Genomic DNA, 26400 nt, shown 5'->3' on the forward strand with positions numbered 1-26400 from the left:
ATCCTTATTCTTCTCCGCAGTTACGGTCAAGAACAGGACATGATCTATCTTTTTTGCGGGGCCACAGAACAGATGTACGGATGCGAACACCACGCGGTGTGCTGTCCGCATCTGTTGCGGCCTCGTTGAATGGGTCCGCCTCTGTTTCTCAAAATGCGGTCATGTGAATGGGCCCTAAGGGGACAAGTCAATGCTTGTGTACACATACAAAGGAGATAATAGCTGCACATAAGTTATTAGGACTGGAGGTCCATGTGCTGATGTGGTCAAAGCGCCACGCAGTCCATGGATTGTTTGTGGTATTTCTGCTCGGGTACATGGGACAGAACTGCAATACCAGTCTATTTCTGGCAAAAGAGCAACCACCCTTTTAGTAAACCCGTGTAAGTAGAGGTCCTTTTATTGGGAGACAGCATAGAGTGGTAGTAAGGATCAGGACGCTACATTACGGCATAAAGAAAGTGAATGTGGTTGCATTGTGACAGTGCAAAGCCTTGCAGATCACAAGTTGTCCATCCTCCGTATCAGGAAAAGTCGGGTAAGAAACAGACAAAATGGAGTTTTTAAAAACTTATCTGAAGAATATAATGGCTTTGGTGGCATTGCTTACACCTGCACACCGCCCCCGAGAGAGTAAAACACCATTCTCCTCTGCAGCCCTATAGCGTTGTGTCTTCTTTACTCTGGAAAGTGAACATTATGAATTGGTGGCTTCTACACCGTGTTTCTCCACACACCTTTTAGTCGGCAAAACCTGGGAGGACATTGAAGATGTGTCGTGTCGAGACTTCATCGAGGAATACGTCACTGCCTACCCCAATCGCCCAATGGTCCTGCTCAAGAGCGGTCAGCTCATCAAGACCGAGTGGGAGGGGACCTGGTGGAAATCCAAGGTGGAGGAAGTAGACGGAAGCTTGGTGAAGATTTTGTTTTTGGTAAGGAAATTCATTGCGCACTTTCTCATCGTCTGCTGGGGTCCATGGGCAACATGGTTTTGGTGGTCTTCTCTTCAATAGTTGCCTATTGCTTTGTCACTGGTGTATAAAAGTTTGTGCTGGGAATCTACATCCCAATATATTTGCAGAAGGCACTTTTCGGCATCGGAAGGGGTCCCCTCAGCCAGACCGCTACCACAACCCCCTTACCTCCTATTCCACAACCCCTTTAAACCTGGCTAATATTGGGGGGTTTTGAGCTCAAAACTCTACTCTCTGAGGCTGAATACATTTAATTTGTAGCAGTGACCTGTTAAAAATCATGGCTGCTTGCTGGTGCACACAGCTTATAAATGGCTGCCCTCTAGTGGCGGCTGCAGGCAGTCAGAATCTTATCATTTAGATTTACTGCTGTGTAAGAAGAAGCAGGGGATTTGGTGCTCTGTATCATTCGCCCCCATTCTGTATATTTCAGGATGATAAGCGATGTGAATGGATCTATCGAGGATCCACTCGACTGGAGCCCATGTTCAGCATGAAGACGTCCACGGCTTCTACGCAAGAGAAGAAACAAGCCGGACAGCAGAGAACGCGCCCCAACATGGGTGAGTATTCCCTCGATTTTATTTCCTGGTGATTTCCTCCTCTTATTGAGTATTCCTAATGTTTTCTGTCGTTCACCTCGCATCCAGGCGCTGTGCGGAGCAGAGGGCCTGTCGTACAGTACACGCATGACCTAACTGGCAGCGAGTCTCCGTTTAAGCCTGTGGAGCCATCCTCTCCGCAGTCCATCCCGTCACCGCAGCTGATCGACACTGAGTAAGTTCTGCAAAGGATTACTCTTAGATGATTGGCTGAAGAGGGGTCATGTGATCTCCATATATCCTGAATTAGAAAGGTACAGCAGGATCCCCTCTCCGGCCAATTTGCTTTAGCTGTTCCTCTGTTTGGGGGTTGAAGGGGCTGCGTGTCAGTTGTAATAGCGCCCACAATGCCTGCCCATGTTTTGGACACATTGAGCTTTATTCTAGTTATTGTGCCAGGCAGAAGTTGATTGCCCAAAATTGGATGAGATCCCTTCATGGGAGCGCAGGAACACCTTCCCCAACATACAATAATCTTGGTCACTTAGTCCTATATACAGCCTCTCCCTCCTGCACCAGTTTCCTGAGTACAGGATCTTTTTCTATTGTTGGTCTAAATATGAACGTATTTCGCCCACTTGGGTGAATCCTGTTTATCTCGTTTTAGCTCCGACAGCCAGCAGGCACAGTCTAAGAAGCAAGTGGCCAAGAAGAGTACGTCATTCCGTCCTGGATCAGTGGGTTCTGGCCAGACCTCCCCAATACCTATGGAGCCCGCCACTGGATTACGCCCCATTCTTCCAAACCAACCCAACCAGCAACCCGCCCAGACCTTCCAGCCCATCCAACCTATCCAACCTATCCAGCCCATCCAACCCATCCAGCCCATCCAGCCCATCCAACCCATACAGCCCATCCAGCCCATCCAACCCATCCAGCCCATCCAAACAATTCAGACCATCCAAGCAATTCACAATTTTCCGACGATTCAGACCATTCAGTCGATTCAACCCAATCAAACCATCCAGACCATACATTTGGCACAACCAAATAGGTGAGTTTCCTCTTACTGCCAGAACTCAACGTATTGCTTTGCCAAGCATCTCTATGGTAAAAGTGACAGGCCTTGTGGGGAACCCCCTCAGTATTGGGCTCCATTCACACGTCCGCAATTCTGTTCCACATTTTGCGGAACGGAATTGCGGACCCATTCATTTCTATGGGGCCACACTATGTGCTGTCCGGATCCGGAAATGCGGATCCGCACTTCCGGGTCCGCAATTCCGTTCCCGAAAAAAATAGAACATGTCCTATTCTTGTCCGCAATTGCAGACAAGATTAGGCATTTTTTATTATAGTGCCGGCAATGTGCGGTCCGCTGTCAGATTCCTTTTGTTCTGCTGATTCAAATGTTTCTGCCCCATCCAGATCGGTGGCTCAGTTGCAGAGAAATCGCGTCTATTCCGATATGCAAATTAGCCGTTTGGTGCAATGAAGGTAGCAACCTTGCACCTAAAGCTCTGCCCTGTAGAAAGCCCTGCCACCCAGCTTTGAGTGACGGGGCCAAGCTGACTATGTAATCTGCCTACTTGAGCTTGCCTTGCCGCTTCAGGAATTGGCGCGCGCCGAGTACAGCTTTACAGGGCTTATGTCATCTGTACTGTGCCGCCTTGTCACACAGCAGGGCTGTCCTGCGCCATTTCCCACATGCGAGAACACAGAGCCAGGCGAGAATATATCGCCAGCCTAGCCCTGTCACTCACAGCTAGGGGGTGATTCTATCAACAGAACTTTTGGTGCAGCGAGGTGCAAGGTTGCGGCCCTGATAGCAAGAAAGAGCTAATTTGCGTATCGGAATAGGTTTGATTTCTCTGCAACGGAGCCACGGATTTGGATTGGGAAAGAGGTGATTGGATCAGCAGAATAGAAGGAATCTAGCAGTGCTCGTCTTTTAATACTGAGGTATGTGGTGACAGATTTCCTTTAAGGGACCCCAAGATTTCCAGGAAACGGGGAAATACTATCTGATTGTAGCAAAAGGTGGCTGTCATAACTGCATCATCATACTACAGGGAGTGCAGAATTATTAGGCAAGTTGAATTTTTGAGGATTAATTTTATTATTGAACAACAACCATGTTCTCAATGAACCCAAAAAACTCATTAATATCAAAGCTGAATATTTTTGGAAGTAGTTTTTAGTTTGTTATTAGTTTTAGCTATTTTAGGGGGATATCTGTGTGTGCAGGTGACTATTACTGTGCATAATTATTAGGCAACTTAACAAAAAACAAATATATACCCATTTCAATTATTTATTTTTACCAGTGAAACCAATATAACATCTCAACATTCACAAATATACATTTCTGACATTCAAAAACAAAACAAATCAGTGACCAATATAGCCACCTTTCTTTGCAAGGACACTCAAAAGCCTGCCATCCATGGATTCTGTCAGTGTTTTGATCTGTTCACCATCAACATTGCGTGCAGCAGCAACCACAGCCTCCCAGACACTGTTCAGAGAGGTGTACTGTTTTCCCTCCTTGTAAATCTCACATTTGATGATGGACCACAGGTTCTCAATGGGGTTCAGATCAGGTGAACAAGGAGGCCATGTCATTAGATTTTCTTCTTTTATACCCTTTCTTGCCAGCCACGCTGTGGAGTACTTGGACGCGTGTGATGGAGCATTGTCCTGCATGAAAATCATGTTTTTCTTGAAGGATGCAGACTTCTTCCTGTACCACTGCTTGAAGAAGGTGTCTTCCAGAAACTGGCAGTAGGACTGGGAGTTGAGCTTGACTCCATCCTCAACCCGAAAAGGCCCCACAAGCTCATTTTTGATGATACCAGCCCAAACCAGTACTCCACCTCCACCTTGCTGGCGTCTGAGTCGGACTGGAGCTCTCTGCCCTTTACTAATCCAGCCACGGGCCCATCCATCTGGCCCATCAAGACTCACTCTCATTTCATCAGTCCATAAAACCTTAGAAAAATCAGTCTTGAGATATTTCTTGGCCCAGTCTTGACGTTTCAGCTTGTGTGTCTTGTTCAGTGGTGGTCGTCTTTCAGCCTTTCTTACCTTGGCCATGTCTCTGAGTATTGCACACCTTGTGCTTTTGGGCACTCCAGTGATGTTGCAGCTCTGAAATATGGCCAAACTGGTGGCAAGTGGCATCTTGGCAGCTGCACGCTTGACTTTTCTCAGCTCATGGGCAGTTATTTTACGCCTTGGTTTTTCCACACGCTTCTTGCGACCCTGTTGACTATTTTGAATGAAACGCTTGATTGTTCGATGATCACGCTTCAGAAGCTTTGCAATTTTAAGAGTGCTGCATCCCTCTGCAAGATATCTCACTATTTTTGACTTTTCTGAGCCTGTCAAGTCCTTCTTTTGACCCATTTTGCCAAAGGAAAGGAAGTTGCCTAATAATTATGCACACCTGATATAGGGTGTTGATGTCATTAGACCACACCCCTTCTCATTACAGAGATGCACATCACCTAATATGCTTAATTGGTAGTAGGCTTTCGAGCCTATACAGCTTGGAGTAAGACAACATGCATAAAGAGGATGATGTGGTCAAAATACTCATTTGCCTAATAATTCTGCACGCAGTGTATATAGGGTTAGTTTATTGTATGTAACCATGGAGACACACAGATCTGCATTGGAGCTGCACACCCTGAACGGCAGGATTATTTTTTATCAAGACAGTTTGCAAAGTTCCACAATATAGGAGACTGATTTCACAATGCAGTGAGCGGGGGGAACGCTCCCAGTGCTTACGTCAAATGTAGTAGACACACACAGAGACTACAATAGATGGACGCAACACACACAGAGACTACAATAGATGGAGGCAACACACACAGAGACTACAATAGATGGACGCAACACACACACGGAGCCTACAATAGATGGAGGCAACACGCACAGAGACTACAATAGATGGAGGCAACACACACAGAGACTACAATAGATGGACGCAACACACACAGAGACTACAATAGATGGACGCAACACACACAGAGACTATAATAGATGGAGGCAACACACACACAGAGACTACAATAGATGGAGGCAACACACACAGAGACTACAATAGATGGAGGCAATACACACACGGAGCCTATAATAGATGGAGGCAACACACACACGGAGCCTACAATAGATGGAGGCAACACACACACAGAGACTACAATAGATGGAGGCAACACACACACGGAGCCTACAATAGATGGAGGCAACACACACACGGAGCGTACAATAGATGGACGCAACACACACACACGGAGCCTACAATAGATGGAGGCAACACACACACGGAGCCTACAATAGATGGAGGCAACACACACACCGAGCCTACAATAGATGGAGGCAACACACACACACGGAGCCTACAATAGATGGAGGCAACACACACACACGGAGCCTACAATAGATGGAGGCAACACACACACGGAGCCTACAATAGATGGAGGCAACACACACACGGAGCCTACAATAGATGGAGGCAACACACACACGGAGCCTACAATAGATGGAGGCAACACACACACACGGAGCCTACAATAGATGGAGGCAACACACACACACGGAGCCTACAATAGATGGAGGCAACACACACACACGGAGCCTACAATAGATGGAGGCAACACACACACACGGAGACTACAATAGATGGAGGCAACACACACACACGGAGCCTACAATAGATGGAGGCAACACACACGGATGGATGCAACTGTATGTCTGTGCAGTGGCATCTGTCAGAGCTATTTGGTTGGGAATCCCTCAGATGACAGACAGTGTGGAAGAAAACACCTGAAGGATGACTTGACAGTCATTTTTAGAAAGACATTAGTAATCTTCTGTCTTTTCCCCCTTTCTGTACAGGTTTATCACCACTAATCCTACGTACCAGATTATCCAGACAAATCAAATGCCAACCGAGATAAATTACAGGGCCCCCATGGACAAACTCTTCTACCTACCTCACACGTGTAACTACAACTGCTTGTCGCGTGTCCGTGCCATCCTCCACCGGGGCAAGAACCCCATGCTGATCCCACTGCTGTACGATTTCCGCCGTATGACCGCCAGGAGGCGTGTCAACCGCAAGATGGGATTCCACGTCCTCTACAAAGCGCCCTGCGGGCTGAGCCTGCGGACCATGTCTGAAATAGAACGATTCCTCTTTGAGACAAGCTGTGACAAACTGTTTTTAGAAATGTTCTGCCTCGACCCTTATGTGTTGGTGGACCGCAAGTTCCAGCCGCAGAAACCTTTCTATTATATCCCGGACATCACCTATGGCAAGGAGGATGTGCCCCTGTCCTGTGTTAATGAGATAGACCGGACGCCCCCTCCTCAGGTAGACTACAGCAAGGAGCGCATTCCCGGCAGAGGAGTCTTTATTAACACTGGCTCGGACTTCCTGGTGGGATGTGACTGCACGGATGGATGTCGGAACAGGTAGGAAGAGAGATCATCCACAGAACTGCACCTTCCTGACTGCTGGCCTTCTGCGCTGTGACTAGCTGTGTCCTGACTGCAGTCCTTTTTCTTACTTTTGTTCTTTGTTAAACGTTTCCACTTGCCCCGTAGAAAGCACCAGCCTATGTCAGAGTGTATTTATCCATGAATGCGGATAGCATCCCTGTATAAATGGGGTAATTGTGTTCCATTTCAGGTCCCCATACACATTAGACTATTACTCGCTAGACCAGGTGTGCACAACCTGCAGCCCGGGGGCCCCATGCAGCCCTTAATATCATTCTGTGCGGCCCCCAACCATCTGTTGACATGTATGTCTATATCTTGTGGCTGCTCGAGTGCATTTTTCATGTATTCTCCCATTACCTGGGAATCTTAGTATATACTGTATGTACAATACACCATAAATACAGTATTTCACTTAAAAATACCCCTTTAGCTTTTATTTTCAGCCCTGACAATGGGACCCCCAACCAGAAAAGGTTGTGCACCCCTGCGCTATACCAACTGACCAAAAATCTAATTTAAGGGGAGCTCCTGACTCTCCCCCTGACAGGTCAGCTTGTCCAAATCTTTTATTCTCCTGGGAGATAACCCTACACCAGAGGTGGCTTCTCCTCCCATCTGTCTGAGCCAAGCATGCATGTGTATTGGGGGAGGGGCACGGAAGGGAGTAGGTATCCTTAGGCTCTATTCTAATCACGTTTATGGGCTCCTTCTAAGGCTATGCTTGGTTCAAGAAAAAAGTACTACTCGCCTTAACCCATCCACTCCCATGCCAACGCGTCCTTGGTCCTCCGCTGGTCTGTGGCCACCCGGCTCCAGTGGATACAACATGTGACCGCTGCAGCCAATCACCCACCGCAGTGGTTTCAATACCACTGCTACGGTCAGTGATTGGGTATTGCTGAATCCCAGGAAACCGAGATCAGCAGAGAAGCATCTGTGCAGGAGCGTCACAGGACTGGTAATAAGAGTAGTATTCCTTTTTTATTATTTTTTTTATTATGTACTAGTTTATAAAGAAAAAATAATTAATGGGGCTGGACAACCCCTTTCAAACTCGTCCTGTGACTTCTTACCCGTCCGTTCTTTTGAACTTAAACTCCCAGTCTCCATTCCAACTCCTCTGCTAAGCTTTGTTGTCCTCCCTGCAGCGGTGATGTACCTGTATACCGCGCGTGACCCTGCAGCCCCTCACTGGCCTCACTGGCCTCACTGGCCTCACTGGCCTCACTGGCCTCACTGGCCTCACTGGCCTCACTGGCCTCACTGGCCTCACTGGCCTCACTGGCCTCACTGGCCTCACTGGCCTCACTGGCCTCACTGGCCTCACTGGCCTCACTGGCCTCACTGGCCTCACTGGCCTCACTGGCCTCACTGGCCTCACTGGCCTCACTGGCCTCACTGGCCTCACTATACAGCAGCGTGGAGGATCAGAGCAGTGACGCCGGAAATGGAGGGGCTTCAAGACAGTGATTGTGTTTTGTTTTTTTAAATTATTTTTTAATACCGTTCTCATAGGATTTTTTTTACTCATTAAAGGGGTCTTCCAGGGAGAAAAAAAATGGTCCAAAAGTAAAGAAGTTAAAAGTAAAAATTTACTTTTTTTTAAATGACTGCCTCATGGTTGAAGCAGGTTACCACTAAGGCCCAGGTTTGGCTGAGCAGGTCACGTCAAGTCTGGACAGGAAGTAAAGTTAAGATTTTTATTTTTTTTCTCCCCGGGCAACCCACTTGGCCCGTCACTTTTTGGTTACTTAAACCCCTGCCAATCAGCAGAATAAAAGGGCATTGGGGCTTGTACAGGGAAAAAACTGTTTCTGCCACAGTGAAGACCCCATGGTTCTCCAGACTGGCAGGGAATCTGGTAGATATAGTTTTAGGAGTGGAGTGGCTGTTTCTGGTGGACGACCATTTTCAGCTTTTCCCCAAAGGGTCGTGTTAAAGGGCAGATTTGTCCCTATGACCCGGGCTGACCTGTTACATGTGTTCGGAAGCTGAAGGCGTCTGTGTTGGTCCCATCTTCATATGTGCCAGCATTGCTGAGAAACATCAACTTTTAATATATGCAAATATGCCTGTAGGAGCAACGGGGGTGTTGCCATTGCACCGAGAGGCTCTGCAAGTGCCGCGCTTCTTCACTTTGATTGACAGAGCCAGACAGTGAAAATATAATTACACCTGCAGAGGGTGCGTCAGTTGCAGAGAGAGCAGAGCCTCTAGGTGTAATGGTAACGCCCCCGTTGCTCCTCGAGGCTCATTTGCATATAATAAAACCTCATTTTTCTCAGCAATGCGGGCACATATGAACATGGGACCAACATCGATGTTTTCAGCTGCCGAACACACATGTAACAGGTCAGCCCGGGTCATAGGGACACAACTGCTGACAGATGCCCTTTAATAGTTTGCTTTAAATGAGGTAGATTGAGAATAACATTAATCCTTCATCATGGACAGTGAAGATTTCGGCGCTAATAGAAGGTGATATTCTTTGCCCATTAATGGCAAAGTCAGCAATTTGTAATGTCTGTACAGACAGGATACAACAACTTCTCATCGTTCATGTAGTGGATTGTATCTCCTCCTCCTATGTCTCTTTCCTGACACAACCCTGGAAACTGTATGTATGCAGTCGGCAGAAAGTGTGTACCTTTTGTCATGTCCTTTTTACCTCCTATTTTTTCTGATTCTTGAATCTTTAGAACTCTTATATCTCTATATAACTAAATGACACAATTCTGGCTTCCTACAGCCACCACTAGGGGGAGCTTACTGCATTTACTGCCTTACTGAGTTCAGTATGTAAACTGTATGCAGTGAGCTCCCCCTGGTGGTGACTGTGAGCAACCAGAATGTTATCTCAACTCTGTGCACTGTATAGATAGATTAAAGGGGTTGCTCCATCAGTACAGCCCATATCTACATACCTCATAAGCATATATAGATATCCTGGGGGAAGTTCCTCTTCTTTGAGCTACGGTGGAGAGGTACTTACCAGTAGCTGCTCCTACTTTGGAGGTTTTGAGCTATCCATCTATTAAATGCCCGGCCGTTGACCTGAACGTTCACCCCCTTAGCTGTCGCCACAGGTGAAATGAGCTGCCGGACGTTTCTCAGATTGTTGGAGTGGTATATTGCTCTCTGTCTGAAACTGTTTACATTTGAAATCCACTTTTCTTGTTTCAGATCCAAATGTGCTTGTCATCAATTGACAATTGATGCCACGCGCTGCACACCCGGGGCACAGGTGAACGCCACCGCAGGTTACACTCACAAGAGACTGGATGAATGTCTGCCTACTGGGTAAGGATTGTGATCAGTGCTGGGAGGATCCCACCAGGTCTGTTCTCCAGGGAAAGGGTTAAGCAGATTGTGGCATTTAATGATTTGATATCAAAAGCGGAATGAAATGATCACTGCATAAATCAATAGTCCAGGTGACTATAAGAAACTTTGTAACATATCTTAACTCTTTCTCCACTTATCAGGCTCTTCTCTCTGAATGATCTGCTAAATCACTCTTGAGTGACCAAGACGGATTGTCAGCTTACTGAAGGATCGGGTTACAGCTGCCCATATAAGTCTGTGGAGGGGAGACAGGGAGCTGCTAGGGGTGAAAAGGCATTTTCTCAGATAAGATATATTACAAGGTTTCTTATATTCACCTGTACTATTTATACATAGTTTATTGAAAGGTTAGTGACCATGTAAGTTACCAGGGGCATAATGAGCTCACTGGGTTGTAAAACAAATCCTAAAGGGTTTCTAATAGTCTGCAGTTGTCTCTGGTTTTGGAGAATTCCACATGTTCTGTGTCAAATGCCTTCCAGCTCCGCTGAAACTACAACTCCCAATATGCACCTTGTCAGCAGCCACTTCACTGTAGAGTTTTCTTGCTGTGTTGTTAAAGGAGCCTATTCAGTTTTAGACAACCCCTTCCAAATCCAGCAGTGTCGCACTTGTGTTCATGGTTTCTAAAATGTGTCCATAGCAAACGTTACGATGTTGTAGACCAACGTTTTCTCCATTTCCCTTGTAATGGAGATGTCCCTTCAGGGTAAAGTCCTGGTCCTGATGAGAAGAAAACATGGAAGCCTTTCCAAGGTTGGGGATCGCTCCCGGTTTTTTTTTTTTTTTTTTTTTTACAGGACCGATTGGTTCTCGAATGGACCGTTCATAGGGAGACTGGAAGCTAGTCTTCGGAGAGAAGGAAGTGCCGGACCACGGAGGGTGTAGTAGTGTGAATCTGGTGAATGCACCCGTCTTACTATTTGCTCTCCCTTCCAGGGTATACGAATGCAACAAAAGATGTAAATGCAACCTCAACTTGTGCAGTAACCGCCTGGTACAGCATGGCCTCCAAGTGCGTCTCCAGCTCTTCAAAACCCAGAACAAGGGCTGGGGGATTCGCTGTCTGGACGACATAGCAAAGGGTTCCTTCGTGTGTATATATGCAGGTATAAACCGCAGGCTCCTTATTGTGAATGGCTGGAGCAGAGCGGGCATGATGTTGCCATACTAGGAAGATCTAATGTTGCTTCTGGAGCCATCATCACCTTGCATCCCTCTTGAAGTACAGATTGTCTCTGTCTAGATCAGGCATGGCCAACCTGCGGCTCTCCAGCTGTTGTAAAACGACAACTCCCACCATGCCCTGCTGTAGGATGATAGCTGTAGACTGTCTGGGCATGCTGGGAGTTGTAGTTTTGCAACAGCTGGAGAGCCTCAGGTTGGCCACCCCTGGTCTAGAGGCTTCCGAACCATTGTCTTATACACCCGGAAAGCCGTTGCTAAGCACATGCAAAAAGGGACAGGGCACACTATTATAGTTACATTTTTACAAGTGCACTGGTCTGATCAGTGGTCCCATAGCTGAGCTATGTAGTTTCCGCCTCTGCTGTGACATGTCACAAACGGTAAGGGGTGCGACCCCCTCTTAAGCGTTGTGACAACGTATCACCAATGGCCTGTCAGCACAAGGGGTTCACAATCTGACTCAGCCATTGAAGGACTCTGGGGCAGTTAGATGGGTGCCAGCTCCTTAAAGGGCTTCTCCAGGATTTCACAATAGGATAGGTCATCAGCATGAGATCAGCAGGGGTCGCTCCTCCACCAATCAGCTTTTTGGGACTGGATATGGCTGGGTACTGCCGCAGTCACTTTAATGGGAGCAGCGCTGCAGTCACCATTAATACTGTCGTAGATGGATGTAAGATCTCAGAGCGAAGAGTTCGTGGCCGGTTCACATCGCTCAGATATGCGAGAATCTGGCAGTGGTTTAGTTGCTCCTTTGCTGAGGAGGATATCATATTTTCAGTAACAGAAATATCTGTGCCGTACCAATGGTCCGAAAGGATGGTCTGGTCAGTGCTAAATAACCCAGGGGGACATCACTGGTGGTCCAACCACTGATGTCTTCTCAGCAATGATGTGTCAGAAGATCTCCTTCACTGGAGGCCCCTTTAAAGCTTATGTGTTGTTTCTAGGCCATACCGTAAATCTGTGTGAGGCTTTCATAGTAGGATTGTACATATGATGGTTTGATGCCTTGGAGTCAGTCACTCACCCAGTCTACTCCTGTGCAGGTAAAATCTTGACAGATGACTTTGCCGACAAGGAAGGCCTAGAGATGGGCGATGAATACTTTGCCAACTTGGACCACATCGAAAGCGTGGAGAACTATAAAGAAGGTTACGAAAGCGACGTCAAGTCGTCTTCAGACAGCAGCGGTGTCGACATCAAGGAGGACCAGGGAGAACGCAGTGTCAGCGATGACCAGGAGGACTCCAATGACAGCTCGGACGACAACTTTGGTAAAAACGAGGACCTTGCCACCAGCTCTGTATGGCGAAGCTATGCCACGCGGCGGCAAACCAGGGGGCAGAAGGAAAACGGGACTTCAGAGACGGCCTCTAAGGACTCTGCTTTAGCCAGACAAACCAGCCAAGAGGAGACCACGGACTGCAAGCTGCCGGAGGAGACCTCCAAAAATAAGGTGGCGTCTTGGCTGAGCTCTAACACTATGGCAGAGACATATATGGACTGTGATAGTAGGTCGTCCATCAAATTGGGAGATGCACCCGATGCGGAGAAACTGCCAAAGAAGGAAGAGCATGGGAAGGTGAGGAGGCTCTCATCTTGTATGGGATCTCACATCAAAAGTGCTCCCCCCAGGCCAAGCGGCTGGTTAAATGGGGGCGGCAGGTCACTTTTTTGCTGCAGCTTGGTTGCTGTGTTTTATATTTCTGCTGATCCCCTCCCCAAGCATTTGGTGAGACCTGCGTTCCCTGGAAGGGGCAGTTGTAATGAATAGGTCACAAGAGTGTAATCCTGAGAGATATGGGTCCTCCAGAGCCAAAGCTGTAAGGTACATTGGGGAAACCAGTCATGACAACTGTACAAATGATCTATGAGCTTAGATTTGCAGAGCCGGTGGGGTCGGGCTTACCCATTCAAGTACCAGAGGTAGGTCCATTGCTCTAGTGTCTTTCTCAGTAATGGGCCCCTTAGGGCACTCTCACACTAGTGTTTTTCTTTTCCGGCGCTGAGTTCCGTCCTAGGTGCTCAATACCGGAAAAGAACTGATCAGTTTTATCCCCATGCATTCTGAATGGAGAGTAAACCGTTCAGGAGGCATCAGGATGTCTTCAGTTCAGTCTTTTTGACTTTTCAGGATAGAGATAATACCGCAGCATGCTACGGTTTTATCTCCGTCCAAAATTCTGGAACACTTGCCTAAATGCCGGATCCGGCATTTTTTTCCATTGAAATGTATTATTGCCAGATCCGGCATTCAAATTGCCGGATTGATGGATCAAAAAATGTACAAAAAAAAGAAATGCCGGATCAGTTTTTCCGGATGCATTTCAATGCATTTGTCGGACGGATCAAGATCCTGATCCGTCCGACAAATGCCATCAGTTTGCACACGTTTTGACGGATCGGGCAGGCAGTTCCGGCGACTAAACTGCCTGCCGGAATCCTCTGCCGCAAGTGTGAAAGTAGCCTAATACAACAGGGTCCATCTGGGGCCGACTTAGGAGGCAAGACCTGGGCAGTAGGGTCTAGGATTGAGCCTGGAGCGTCTATTCTAAAAAGAAAATATTATTCCTCCTGGAAATTGGCCTTACTGTTCTATTTGTCAATAGGGTGATCGTGTCACGCTGTCTGAGGACTAATCCCACTGTCACATTCACTCAACGTTTCCAGGAGGAATAACAGGAACAGCACAATGCAAAGGCCATTGCTATTTTTTATGGGGCATCTGAGGATTTCAGCAGTGTCAGGCACCTCCTCTTTAAACATAGATTATTGGCAGGACCAGCCAACCTCCACTGACATGCATGCCAGCTCCCCAGTATACAAATCCATGCCAAATTGTGAGCATGCATGTGTGGAGGGGTTGATTTGGCTGACAACTATAGAAGGTGTAGGACCAGCTCACAGACCAGTGGGGGTCCTGCCGGTCATGTTTGCTGCCGCTGTGTCACTCATGCATGCACTGCAGCCTCGTTGTTTACCTTGGTCTGTCTACCTCCACCCTGTGGTGGTGCAGGGTATTGCAGCTGAATGAAGCTGTAATATGCTGGACTTCTGCTACTGAGTAGATATTGTGCAGGTAGAAGGTACCATGTGAACCAGGCACGCTCAACCTGCGGCCCTCCAGCTGTTGTAAAACTACAACTCCCACAATGCCCTGCTGTAGGCTGTTCGGGCATGCTGGGAGTTGTAGTTTTGCAACAGCTGGAGGGCCGCAGGTTGAGCATGCCTGATGTAAACAATGAAGAGACCGCAGCGGACCCCACACTATCATATTGAAGGCTTAACCTGATGATAGGCCATCAATATTCTGATCCAGGAGAATCCCTTTAATGTCTTGCCATGTACTTCACCAGTCCTAACAATGCCCATATTTTCTGTTGTCACACAGGACACGGATGAAGCTGGCAAGTCTTCTGGGTATGTGTGGATAGCATGAATCTTAGTGGAGAGCAGTGTTGGCATCATAGTCTTCTCACACAGTTTCTTTGGTCCATAGGCATGGAGAAAATAACAGAGTATACGGTTACAACCCGACCCCAGCGCAACCTCAGGGTATCAAGAGACCAGTCAGCAAAACCTCTATGCACCAGAACAGGCGCCAGTCCAACACTCAGACCAATGATGTAAGCGTTGCCCATTACTTGCAGACAGATGTGTAGCACAGGTCTTATTTAAAGGGGGTAGTCCCATCCTAGTGGCGGCATATCACTAGTATACGGCACCACCCGTCCTAAGAATGAAGGGGCCTCAGCACTGGTGTAGCGCTGTCTCCTCTTCTGAGTTGTCAGTTAGAAAGTCTAAAATGGGACGGTCGGCACCAGTAACCCTGATGGAGGGCTTCCTCTTACTTGTCTAAACCTTCCCTCTAATTGTGTTCTTCAGGAGGTCCTGACATTATCCAGCAGCTCAGAGAGTGGAGATGGAAGTAAGAAACCCACCGCCCAGACAAACGCTAATGACAGTGATGACATTCAGACCATCTCATCTGGCTCCGATGTAGATGAGGACAAGAAGCACATCCCCTTCACCAGAGGTACACCAGTCTGCCGCACTTCATGGGGGGCCATCTATGCAGGCTCATACACCATGCTAGATGAAAGGGAATCTGCCAGCAATATTTCGCCTCTATAATGAATGATATGGTGCTGTTGTCCATCAGACTATTTATATTATACCCTGGTATCCTGATGTGCTTTTCTGATCGCAAGAAATTAAAGTTTGTACCATATGCAAATTAGGCACAAAGTGCGCAGCAGGACAAATTTCAGTCTTTCAAAGATACCATACTCACCTCTCCCCGTGCACTCCTAACACTGATGCCCTACCTACATCTATGACGCTATCTCCAGATCCTTCGCAGGCTAGCAACTCTGCATGTGCACCCCGGTACGGGCAACGGCCACTATGTATGTGTACTGCGCATGTGCAACGCTGCTAGCTTTGTCACTGGGTGACCACCGGAAGTGGAGTGACGGCCATCTCCGTGGTCTTACCGCGAAGTCAGGGGCACGGTGCATGCGCAGTAAATGCAAATTCGCCAAGTAGTCCTGAGACTCCCTTCTGACGGATAAAAGGTGTTTCCCAATGTAGTATTTGAGATGAGGGTTGTCCATGACCCCGTCACATCCGCAAATGACAGAGGAGCCAGCGCCTGGTAAAAGTTCACTTTATTCCAAACATACAGCATGAACAGATCCAAGAGCAGATGATAAATGAAGGGCACTTGCTGGAAATCCACTCCATGGCAGCGCGTTTCAGATTGCGCGGTATATGTAGCTGCCGCTCACTTCACTCAGGTGGCGCTATTACACACATTTAATTTTAAAACATATAAAACAAGATGAAATATGAAACAATGAGACAAGCAAGACCTGACTCTTAGTAGTAACGTATTAGATAATTTCTGTTCTTCAAGCCATTGGGAGATGAGGACCTAAATAGAAAGATCTCGCGATTCAGTAGCAGCCGCTCGCTCCCTAACCATAACCCTTCCGATGCCAGAGCATTGAAGAGTTGCCGTACGTCCGTTATATTGTTATAATGTTTTGCCACATTGGATATATTAGTTTTAGCTCTGTTTTCTTGTATGTTCCCTAATTCTCTCCTTGAGACAACGTGTAGTACAGGCTGCATAAATAAGATCACAACACAACGTATTTGGTGTTGCAAATAATAAATTGCCCAATTTTGTGTATTCCCCTGCCACTATTATACACCCCCTGCACCTGTGTTAATTTGTGAAGTGTTTGGAAGACGTATAATTCTCATCCTGTCATTTCTGGTGAAGGAGGACCTGTGGTGAAGAGACAAGTGGCGGTAAAATCCACCCGAGGGTTTGCCTTGAAATCCACGTACGGTATCACAGTGAAGCCCAACATGCCGTCAGCTGACCGGGGGGACGGAGGGCTCGGGCGTAGGGCGACCCGACAGTTTTACGATGGAGAGGAATCCTGTTACATTATTGATGCCAAATTGGAAGGAAACTTGGGTCGATATTTAAATGTAAGTTTCTGATCTTTTCTAAATGTGATGTCCTTAAGGAACACCGACAGAACGTCTTGGGGGCTTTAAAAAAAAAAATCGATGGGGTACCAGCTGTCCGCATCCCCTTTTATCAGTTGTTTAAAATGGGGGGGGCACATACAAGAGGCTGAAAAACTGCTTCGTAGTAGGAAGTTCCCCCACTGAGGACTCACCCTGCACCTTGTGTCCCATTCCAGCACAGCTGCAGTCCTAACCTGTTTGTCCAGAACGTGTTTGTGGATACCCACGACCTGCGCTTCCCCTGGGTGGCTTTCTTCGCCAGCAAGTAAGTAATCTGCTCCGTCCCAGTATAATTGTGATCATATTTGTCATGTAATATGTCTTCTGTGCTGATACCATGTGTAGAGACATACGTTTGTGTATGCCCACCAGGGTGGATAAAAATCAATGTTTTTTCAAAAAATTCTATAAATCTTTTTTTTTAAATTTAAATCTGATTTTTTTTATTTAAATCAGATATTTTTTTTTTATATAAAATGCTTTTTGAGGAAAATATATTACCATCCAAAGGTTATTCCATCATGAAATAAAGATTCGTTTTTTTTTAATCATGTAGAATAAGGCTGTATATGTTTAATTTTTTTGGTAAATAAATATAAATTCCATTAATCCATTTACAATCAGTGATGGCCAGTTCGCATTGTTCGCCCGCAAACACATGCGGGCTGCCATCTTTTTTCACAAGTCCGGCGATGCACAGGTAAGCCCTTACCTGTGCCTGTGCGCAAGCCGGTCTGAAATGAAATGCGTTTACCGGGAGCAGGCAGTTCCGAGAACAGCCGCCGGGGGCCTTCATTGGGCTGTTCTCGGAACTGCCTTCTTTCGGTGACCGCATTTGATTTCAGACCGGCTCGCACACAGGTAAGGGCTTACTTGTGAAAAAAGATGGCAGCCCGCATGTGTTCGTGGGCGAACAATGCGAACTGGCCATCACTGTTCACAATGTCATGCTCTTCCAGAGGTTTTTGTAAGATTATTGGGCAGTTTCTCTGCCTACAAGATATTATCACAGATGCTTGGTTTACTTTTGCAGTTCTCAAAACTGAATTTGACTCAGCAGAGATCACAGGCCTCTTCTTCACAGCAAAAATGTTATAACATGAACCGAGTTGAGAAAAATACCTTAATCCTAACTTCTACAAACCTATGAATGCAGAATCAAACTAATATGAAAAGTTGTTATTCTAAAAATCTTCATCTACTTGCATATTATAAGTTATACCAACAAGAATTAGTCTTTATGTAGAAAACTATGATTTAAATCAAGCCTTACTGACTAGTGATTTAAATCAAATCCACCCTTATGCCCACCACCCGTATGGCTTGTGTAATCATGTCCATGCCTAGATGGTGTTATTTGCTCTTGTATTTTATGCTTCTCACCATTGTCATGTGTCGGAATTTGACGCCGATCTGCTTAACTGCACTACCGGGAACATCCTGTGCCCCACATTCATTCTCAAATCTTGAAATATATAAGCTTATGAATAAATATATTTATGAAGTGTGATTTAAATATAGAAATCGCATACAGAATATTAAATATATTTATTCACTTAGCCTATGTAAGCTTATTAATTCTCAAATCTTTTGAATTCACGTTACGTTACAATTTCCCTGGAGATTACGACACCGCGCTGAGATCCTTACAGAATGACTGCTTTTTAGGACCTGTCCTACTAAGGCTACTTTCACACTTGCGTTTGGAGCGGATCCGTCTGGTGTCTGCACAGACGGATCCGCTCCTTTAATGCAAACGCTTGCATCCGTTCAGAACAGATCCGTCTGCATAACTGGTTTTTACAGATCTGATTTTTCACTTCCTGAAAACTAAGATCCGACAGTATATTCTAACACAGAGGCGTTCCCATGGTGATGGGGACCCTTCAAGTTAGAATATACTAAAAGAACTGTGTACATGACTGCCCCCTGCTGCCTGGCAGCACCCGATCTCTTACAGGGGGCTGTGATCCGCACAATTATTGTGCGAATCATAGCCCCCTGTAAGAGATCAGGTGCTGCCAGGGGGGGCAGACCCCCTCCCTCCCCTGTATTAAATGTGACCAGTGTGGCCCCCCTCCCTCTATATTCATTGGTGGCCAGTGCGGCCCCCCCCTCCCTCCCCAGTATTAAATGTGACCAGTGTGGCCCCCCTCCCTCTATATTCATTGGTGGCCAGTGCGGCCCCTCCCTCCCCAGTATTAAATGTGACCAGTGCGGTCCCCCTCCCTCTATATTCATTGGTGGCCAGTGCGGCCCCCCCTCCCTCCTTCCCCAGTATTAAATGTGACCAGTGCGGCCCCCCTCCCTCTATATTCATTGGTGGCCAGTGCGGATTCCCAGTATTAAATGTGACCAGTGCGGCTGCCCCTCTCCCCCCCCCCCCCCCCCCATCATTGGTGGCAGCGGATAGTTCCGATCAGAGTCCCAGTTTAATCTCTGGGGCTCCGATCGGTTACCATGGCAGCCAAGATGCTATTGCAGTCTTGGCTGCCATGGTTACTTAGCAATAAATAGAAGCATTATACTTACCTGCGATGTCTGTGACCGGCCGGGAGCTCCTCCTACTGGTAAGTGAAAGGTCTGTGCGGCGCATTGCTTATAGCACAGACCTGTCACTTACCAGTAGGAGGAGCGCCCGGCCGGTCACAGACATCGCAGGTAAGTATAATGCTGGCAACCAGGACTGCAGTAGCGTCCTGGTTGCCATGGTTACTGATCGGAGCCCCAGCGATTAAACTGGGACTCCGATCGCTACTCTCCGCTGCCACCAATGATGGGGGGGGGTGATTTTAATTAGGGGGGGGGGGAGGGGAGGCCGCACTGGTCACATTTAATACTGGGAATCCGCACTGGCCACCAATGAATATAGAGGGAGGGGGGCCGCACTGGTCACTTTTAATACTGGGGAGGGAGGGTGCACTGGTGTCACAACTAGACAGCTGAGAAGCTCTGACAGGAGCTTTCCAGATCCTCCTCCTTGAGTTTCTTTGTTTTGTTTAACCACCTCCGGACCGCCTAACGCAGGATCGCGTTCCGGAGGTGGCAGCGCTGCGCACAGTCACGCATATATGCGTCATCTCGTGAGACGCGAGACTTCCTGTGAACACGCGCACACAGGCGCGCGCGCTCACAGGAACGGAAGGTAAGAGAGTTGATCTCCAGCCTGCCAGCGGCGATCGTTCGCTGGCAGGCTGGAGATGTGTTTTTTTTAACCCCTAACAGGTATATTAGACGCTGTTTTGATAACAGCGTCTAATATACCTGCTACCTGGTCCTCTGGTGGTCCCCTTTGTTTGGATCGACCACCAGAGGACACAGGTAGCTCAGTAAAGTAGCACCAAGCACAACTACACTACACCCCCCCCGTCACTTATTAACCCCTGATCACCCCATATAGACTCCCTGATCACCCCCCTGTCATTGATTACCCCCCTGTCATTGATCAACCCCCTGTAAAGCTCCATTCAGACGTCCGCATGATTTTTACGGATCCACTAATAGATGGATCGGATCCGCAAAACGCATCCGGACGTCTGAATGAAGCCTTACAGGGGCGTGATCAATGACTGTGGTTATCACCCCATATAGACTCCCTGATCACCCCCCTGTCATTGATAACCCCCCTGTAAAGCTCCATTCAGATGTCCGCATGATTTTTACGGATGCACTGATAGATGGATCGGATCCGCAAAACGCATACGGACGTCTGAATGAAGCCTTACAGGGGCGTGATCAATGACTGTGGTTATCACCCCATATAGACTCCCTGATCACCCCCCTGTCATTGATCACTCCCCCTGTCATTGATCACCCCCCTGTCATTGATCACCCTCTGTAAGGCTCCATTCAGACATTTTTTTGGCCCAAGTTAGCGGAATTTTTTTTTTTTTTCTTACAAAGTCTCATATTCCACTAACTTGTGTCAAAAAATAAAATCTCACATGAACTCACCATACCCCTCACGGAATCCAAATGCGTAAAATTTTTTAGACATTTATATTCCAGACTTCTTCTCACGCTTTAGGGCCCCTAGAATGCCAGGGCAGTATAAATACCCCACGTGTGACCCCATTTCGGAAAGAAGACACCCCAGGTATTCCGTGAGGGGCATATTGAGTCCATGAAAGATTGAAATTTTTGTCCCAAGTTAGCGGAACGGGAGACTTTATGAGAAAAAAATTAAAAATATCAATTTCCGCTAACTTGTGCCAAAAAAAAAAAAATTCTATGAACTCGCCATGCCCCTCATTGAATACCTTGGGGTGTCTTCTTTCCAAAATGGGGTCACATGTGGGGTATTTATACTGCCCTGGCATTCTAGGGGCCCCAAAGCGTGAGAAGAAGTCTGGTATCCAAATGTCTAAAAATGCCCTCCTAAAAGGAATTTGGGCACCTTTGCGCATCTAGGCTGCAAAAAAGTGTCACACATCTGGTATCGCCGTACTCAGGAGAAGTTGGGGAATGTGTTTTGGGGTGTCATTTTACATATACCCATGCTGGGTGAGAGAAATATCTTGGTCAAATGCCAACTTTGTATAAAAAAATGGGAAAAGTTGTCTTTTGCCAAGATATTTCTCTCACCCAGCAAGGGTATATGTAAAATGACACCCCAAAACACATTCCCTAACTTCTCCTGAATACGGCGATACCACATGTGTGACACTTTTTTGCAGCCTAGGTGGGCAAAGGGGCCCATATTCCAAAGAGCACCTTTAGGATTTCACAGGTCATTTACCTACTTACCACACATTAGGGCCCCTGGAAAATGCCAGGGCAGTATAACTACCCCACAAGTGACCCCATTTTGGAAAGAAGACACCCTAAGGTATTCCGTGAGGGGCATGGCGAGTTCCTAGAATTTTTTATTTTTTGTCACAAGTTAGTGGAAAATGCTGTTTTTTTTTTTTTTTTTCATACAAAGTCTCATATTCCACAAACTTGTGACAAAAAATAAAAACTTCCATGAACTCACTATGCCCATCAGCGAATACCTTGGGGTCTCTTCTTTCCAAAATGGGGTCACTTGTGGGGTAGTTATACTGCCCTGGCATTCTAGGGGCCCAAATGTGTGGTAAGGAGTTTGAAATCAAATTCTGTAAAAAATGACCAGTGAAATCCGAAAGGTGCTCTTTGGAATGTGGGCCCCTTTGCCCACCTAGGCTGCAAAAAAGTGTCACACATCTGGTATCTCCGTACTCAGGAGAAGTTGGGGAATGTGTTTTGGGGTGTCATTTTACATATACCCATGCTGGGTGAGAGAAATATCTTGGCAAAAGACAACTTTTCCCATTTTTTTTATACAAAGTTGGCATTTGACCAAGATATTTATCTCACCCAGCATGGGTATATGTAAAAAGACACCCCAAAACACATTCCTCAACTTCTCCTGAATACAGAGATACCAGATGGGTGACACTTTTTTGCAGCCTAGGTGGGCGAAAGGGGCCCATATTCCTAAGAGCACCTTTCGGATTTCACTCGTCATTTTTTACAGAATTTGATTTCAAACTCCTTACCACACATTTGGGCCCCTAGAATGCCAGGGCAGTAGAACTACCCCACAAGTGACCCCATTTTGGAAAGAAGAGACCCCAAGGTATTTCGTGATGGGCATAGTGAGTTCATAGAAGTTTTTATTTTTTGTCCCAAGTTAGTGGAATATGAGACTTTGTAAGAAAAAAAAAAAAAAATCATCATTTTCCGCTAACTTGTGACAAAAAATAAAAAGTTCTATGAACTCACTATGCCCATCAGCGAATACCTTAGGGTGTGTACTTTCCGAAATGGGGTTATTTGTGGGGTGTTTGTACTGTCTGGCCATTGTAGAACCTCAGGAAACATGACAGGTGCTCAGAAAGTCAGAGCTGCTTCAAAAAGCGGAAATTCACATTTTTGTACCATAGTTTGTAAACGCTATAACTTTTACCCAAAGCATTTTTTTTTTACCCAAACATTTTTTTTTTATCAAAGACATGTAGAACAATAAATTTAGAGCAAAATTTATATATGGATCTCGTTTTTTTTGCAAAATTTTACAACTGAAAGTGAAAAATGTCATTTATTTGCAAAAAAATCGTTAAATTTCGATTAATAACAAAAAAAGTAAAAATGTCAGCAGCAATGAAATACCACCAAATGAAAGCTCTATTAGTGAGAAGAAAAGGAGGTAAAATTCATTTGGGTGGTAAGTTGCATGACCGAGCAATAAACGGTGAAAGTAGTGTAGGTCAGAAGTGTAAAAAGTGGCCTGGTCTTTCAGGGTGTTTAAGCCATAGGGGCTGAGGTGGTTAAGTTCCTCCCCATGATGCATTTGGTTGCGGCTTATACAACTTCCTGGAGTGTGTGTGCATGCTGTTTCTATTCCCCAGTCCTCTGCAAGATAAGTGCTGTTCCTTTATTTGTGATTTTCTGTCTGCTGGATTTTCAGGTGACCCTGACTCCCTCCGTGTCTTGTGTAGGGAGCCGGTGGTCGTGTCCCCTCACTATTGTAGGGTCTTCAGGTATTAGATAGCCGAGGCACGTGGATATGCGCCCATCCACCTTTGGGGTGTTCGCATAGGCTGAGCAATTAGGGAGAGTGGCAGGTCTCATGTAGGGGTCTCCCTTTTGTTCCTTAGTTGTGGATCCAGTGAGTCAATAATTGTATTGCATTGTCTTGTTTCCTGTACACCTTCCAAGACATTACTGTCACAACTAGACAGCTGAGAAGCTCTGACAGGAGCTTTCCAGATCCTCCTCCTTGAGTTTCTTTGTTTTGTTTAAGTTCCTCCCCATGATGCATTTGGTGGCGGCTTATAATGTCTCGGAAGGTGTACAGGAAACAAGACAATGCAATACAATTAATGACTCACTGGATCCACAACTAAGGAACAAAAGGGAGACCCCTACATGAGACCTGCCACTCTCCCTAATTGCTCAGCCTATGCGAACACCCTAAAGGTGGATGGGCGCATATCCACGTACCTCGGCTATCTAATACCTGAAGACCCTACAATAGTGAGGGGACACGACCACCGGCTCCCTACACAAGACACGGAGGGAGTCAGGGTCACCTGAAAATCCAGCAGACAGAAAATCACAAATAAAGGAACAGCACTTATCTTGCAGAGCACTGGGGAATAGAAACAGCATGCACACACACTCCAGGAAGTTGTATAAGCCGCAACCAAATGCATCATGGGGAGGAACTTAAACAAAACAAAGAAACTCAAGGAGGATCTGGAAAGCTCCTGTCAGAGCTTCTCAGCTGTCTAGTTGTGACAACTGGCCACCAGGGGAGGGGGCAGTCATGTACACCGTTCTCAGTATATTCTAACTTGAAGCGTCCCCATCACCATGGGAACGCCTCTGTGTTAGAATATACTGTCGGATCTGAGTTTCACGATCTAACTCAAATCCGATGGTATATTCTAACATAGAGGCGTTCCCATGGTGATGGGGACGCTTCAAGTTAAAATATACCATCGGATTGGAGAAAACTCTGATCTGATGGTATATTAATAGGGGACTCCTGACTTTACATTGAAAGTCAATGGGGGACGGATCCGATTGAAATTGCACCATATTGTGTCAACGTCAAACGGATCCGTCCCCATTGACTTGCATTGTAAGTCAGGACAGATTTGTTTGGCTCCGCACGGCCAGGCGGACACAAAAACGCTGCAAGCTGCGTTCGGGTGTCCGCCTGCTGAGCGGAACGGAGGCCAAACGGTGCCAAACTGATGCATTCTGAGCGGATCCGCATCCACTCTGAATGCATTGGGGCAGTACGGATCCGTTCGGGGCCGCTTGTAAGAGCCTTCAAACGGAGCTCACAAGCGGAGCCCCGACGCTAGTGTGAAAGTAGCCTAATAAGAGTAGGAGACAAACTCTCCCCGACATCTTTATGTTGGAAGGAAAAAGTTGGGCATATGCTGAATTTCAACATATCCCATCCTTTGTTCTCTGTGTGGTAATTTAGGCTACTTTCACACTAGCGTTCGGGTGTCCGCTCGTGCGCACCGTTTGAAGGGGCTCACGAGCGGCCCCGAACGCATCCGTCTGGCCCCAATGCATTCTCAGTGGAGGCGGATCCACTGAGAATGCATCCGCCTGCCAGCGGTCAGCCTCCGCTCCGCTCAGTGAGCGGACACCTGAACGCTGCTTGCAGCGTTCGGGTGTCCGCCTGGCCGTGCGGAGGCGAGCGGATCCGTCCAGACTTACAATGTAAGTCAATGGGGACGGATCCGCTTGAAGATGACACAATATGGCTCAATCTTCAAGCGGATCCGTTCCCCATTGACTTTCAATGTAAAGTCTGAACGGATCCGCTCAGACAACTTTCACACTTAGAAAATTTTCTAAGTTTTAATGCAGACGCATCCGTTCTGAACGGATGCGAACGTCTGCATTATCGGGGCGGATCCGTCTGATGAAACAGCAGACGGATCCGCTCCGAACGCTAGTGTGAAAGTAGCCTTAGAGTTGCCTTTAAGGAACCTTCCAGATCTCCAGTTCCTCTCTCCTGCCCGTCCTGACATCAGCATAACTGCTTTGATTGATGCTGGGGCTGATTGGAAGAAACAAGACCTGGTGATTGGGACTTGGCCCGCTGTACTCTTCTGTAAAATTCCTAAATTTTTGCTTACTTTACAGGCAATGGCACCTGCAATGAGAACAGCCATTGTATTGTGTGCATGTAAACACAACCTGCGTCTTTGCTCCACCGCTGTGAAATACGTAACTCACCTGATTTGTGTTCTCCTAGGAGGATCCGAGCTGGCACGGAGCTGACCTGGGATTACAACTACGAGGTTGGCAGCGTGGAGGGCAAGAAGCTTCTGTGTTGCTGCGGATCCACGGAATGCAGGGGGCGTCTGCTGTAAATCCATATCACCAAGTATCCACTCCTGGTGCTAAAAACAGATCTTCTCTGTCAACTCTACATCATAGCAGGTTTTCACACAAGTCCCCCCCACCCCTGTCCCCAGAACTGCACCCCTTTTACTGCTTCCTGTGGCTGAAGAGAGGAGAGATACTTAGTCTTTATTTGTAGAGTTATGTTTGGTATATTTTTTTCATGTCCAAATAATAAAAGCTAGAATTTATTTGCATCATCTGAGTTTATAAGGGGGAAAGGTCCCACGTTCAGGACCCTCTGCTATAAGGGTCCTCGAAATGTGGATCTGCAAAAAATAGGGATGACACCAGCGTTGCACCATTTATTTATTTTTTTGCAGACTCGTAACAATGCCAGATGTGAATGGTGGTCTTTTTTTTTAGGTGGGGTGACGAACCCATAA

General features: G+C 46.8%; 1 protein-coding gene across 8 annotated transcripts in view; it reads left to right on the top strand.

Annotated features, from left to right (window-relative positions):
- Positions 1-26100, top strand: part of SETDB1 (SET domain bifurcated histone lysine methyltransferase 1) — a 56460-nt gene extending 30360 nt beyond the window's left edge. For 7 of the 8 annotated variants that reach the window (XM_040411498.1, XM_040411497.1, XM_040411501.1 and 4 more), the window contains 14 exons: positions 745-935; positions 1411-1540; positions 1628-1754; positions 2187-2573; positions 6425-7003; positions 10217-10333; positions 11318-11487; positions 12616-13151; positions 14961-14989; positions 15069-15195; positions 15455-15605; positions 16860-17074; positions 17293-17381; positions 25866-26100. In XM_040411498.1, the coding sequence (XP_040267432.1) occupies positions 745-935; positions 1411-1540; positions 1628-1754; positions 2187-2573; positions 6425-7003; positions 10217-10333; positions 11318-11487; positions 12616-13151; positions 14961-14989; positions 15069-15195; positions 15455-15605; positions 16860-17074; positions 17293-17381; positions 25866-25983 (2966 nt within the window). In that variant the 3' untranslated portion in view covers positions 25984-26100. The remainder of the gene's footprint in view (positions 1-744; positions 936-1410; positions 1541-1627; positions 1755-2186; positions 2574-6424; positions 7004-10216; positions 10334-11317; positions 11488-12615; positions 13152-14960; positions 14990-15068; positions 15196-15454; positions 15606-16859; positions 17075-17292; positions 17382-25865) is intronic. The other variant, XM_040411502.1, reaches the window with a different exon arrangement.
- Positions 26101-26400: the final 300 nt, after the last annotated feature.

The sequence above is a fragment of the Bufo bufo genome, chromosome 11, assembly GCF_905171765.1.
Source record: "Bufo bufo chromosome 11, aBufBuf1.1, whole genome shotgun sequence".
Classification (NCBI taxonomy): Eukaryota; Metazoa; Chordata; class Amphibia; order Anura; family Bufonidae; genus Bufo; species Bufo bufo.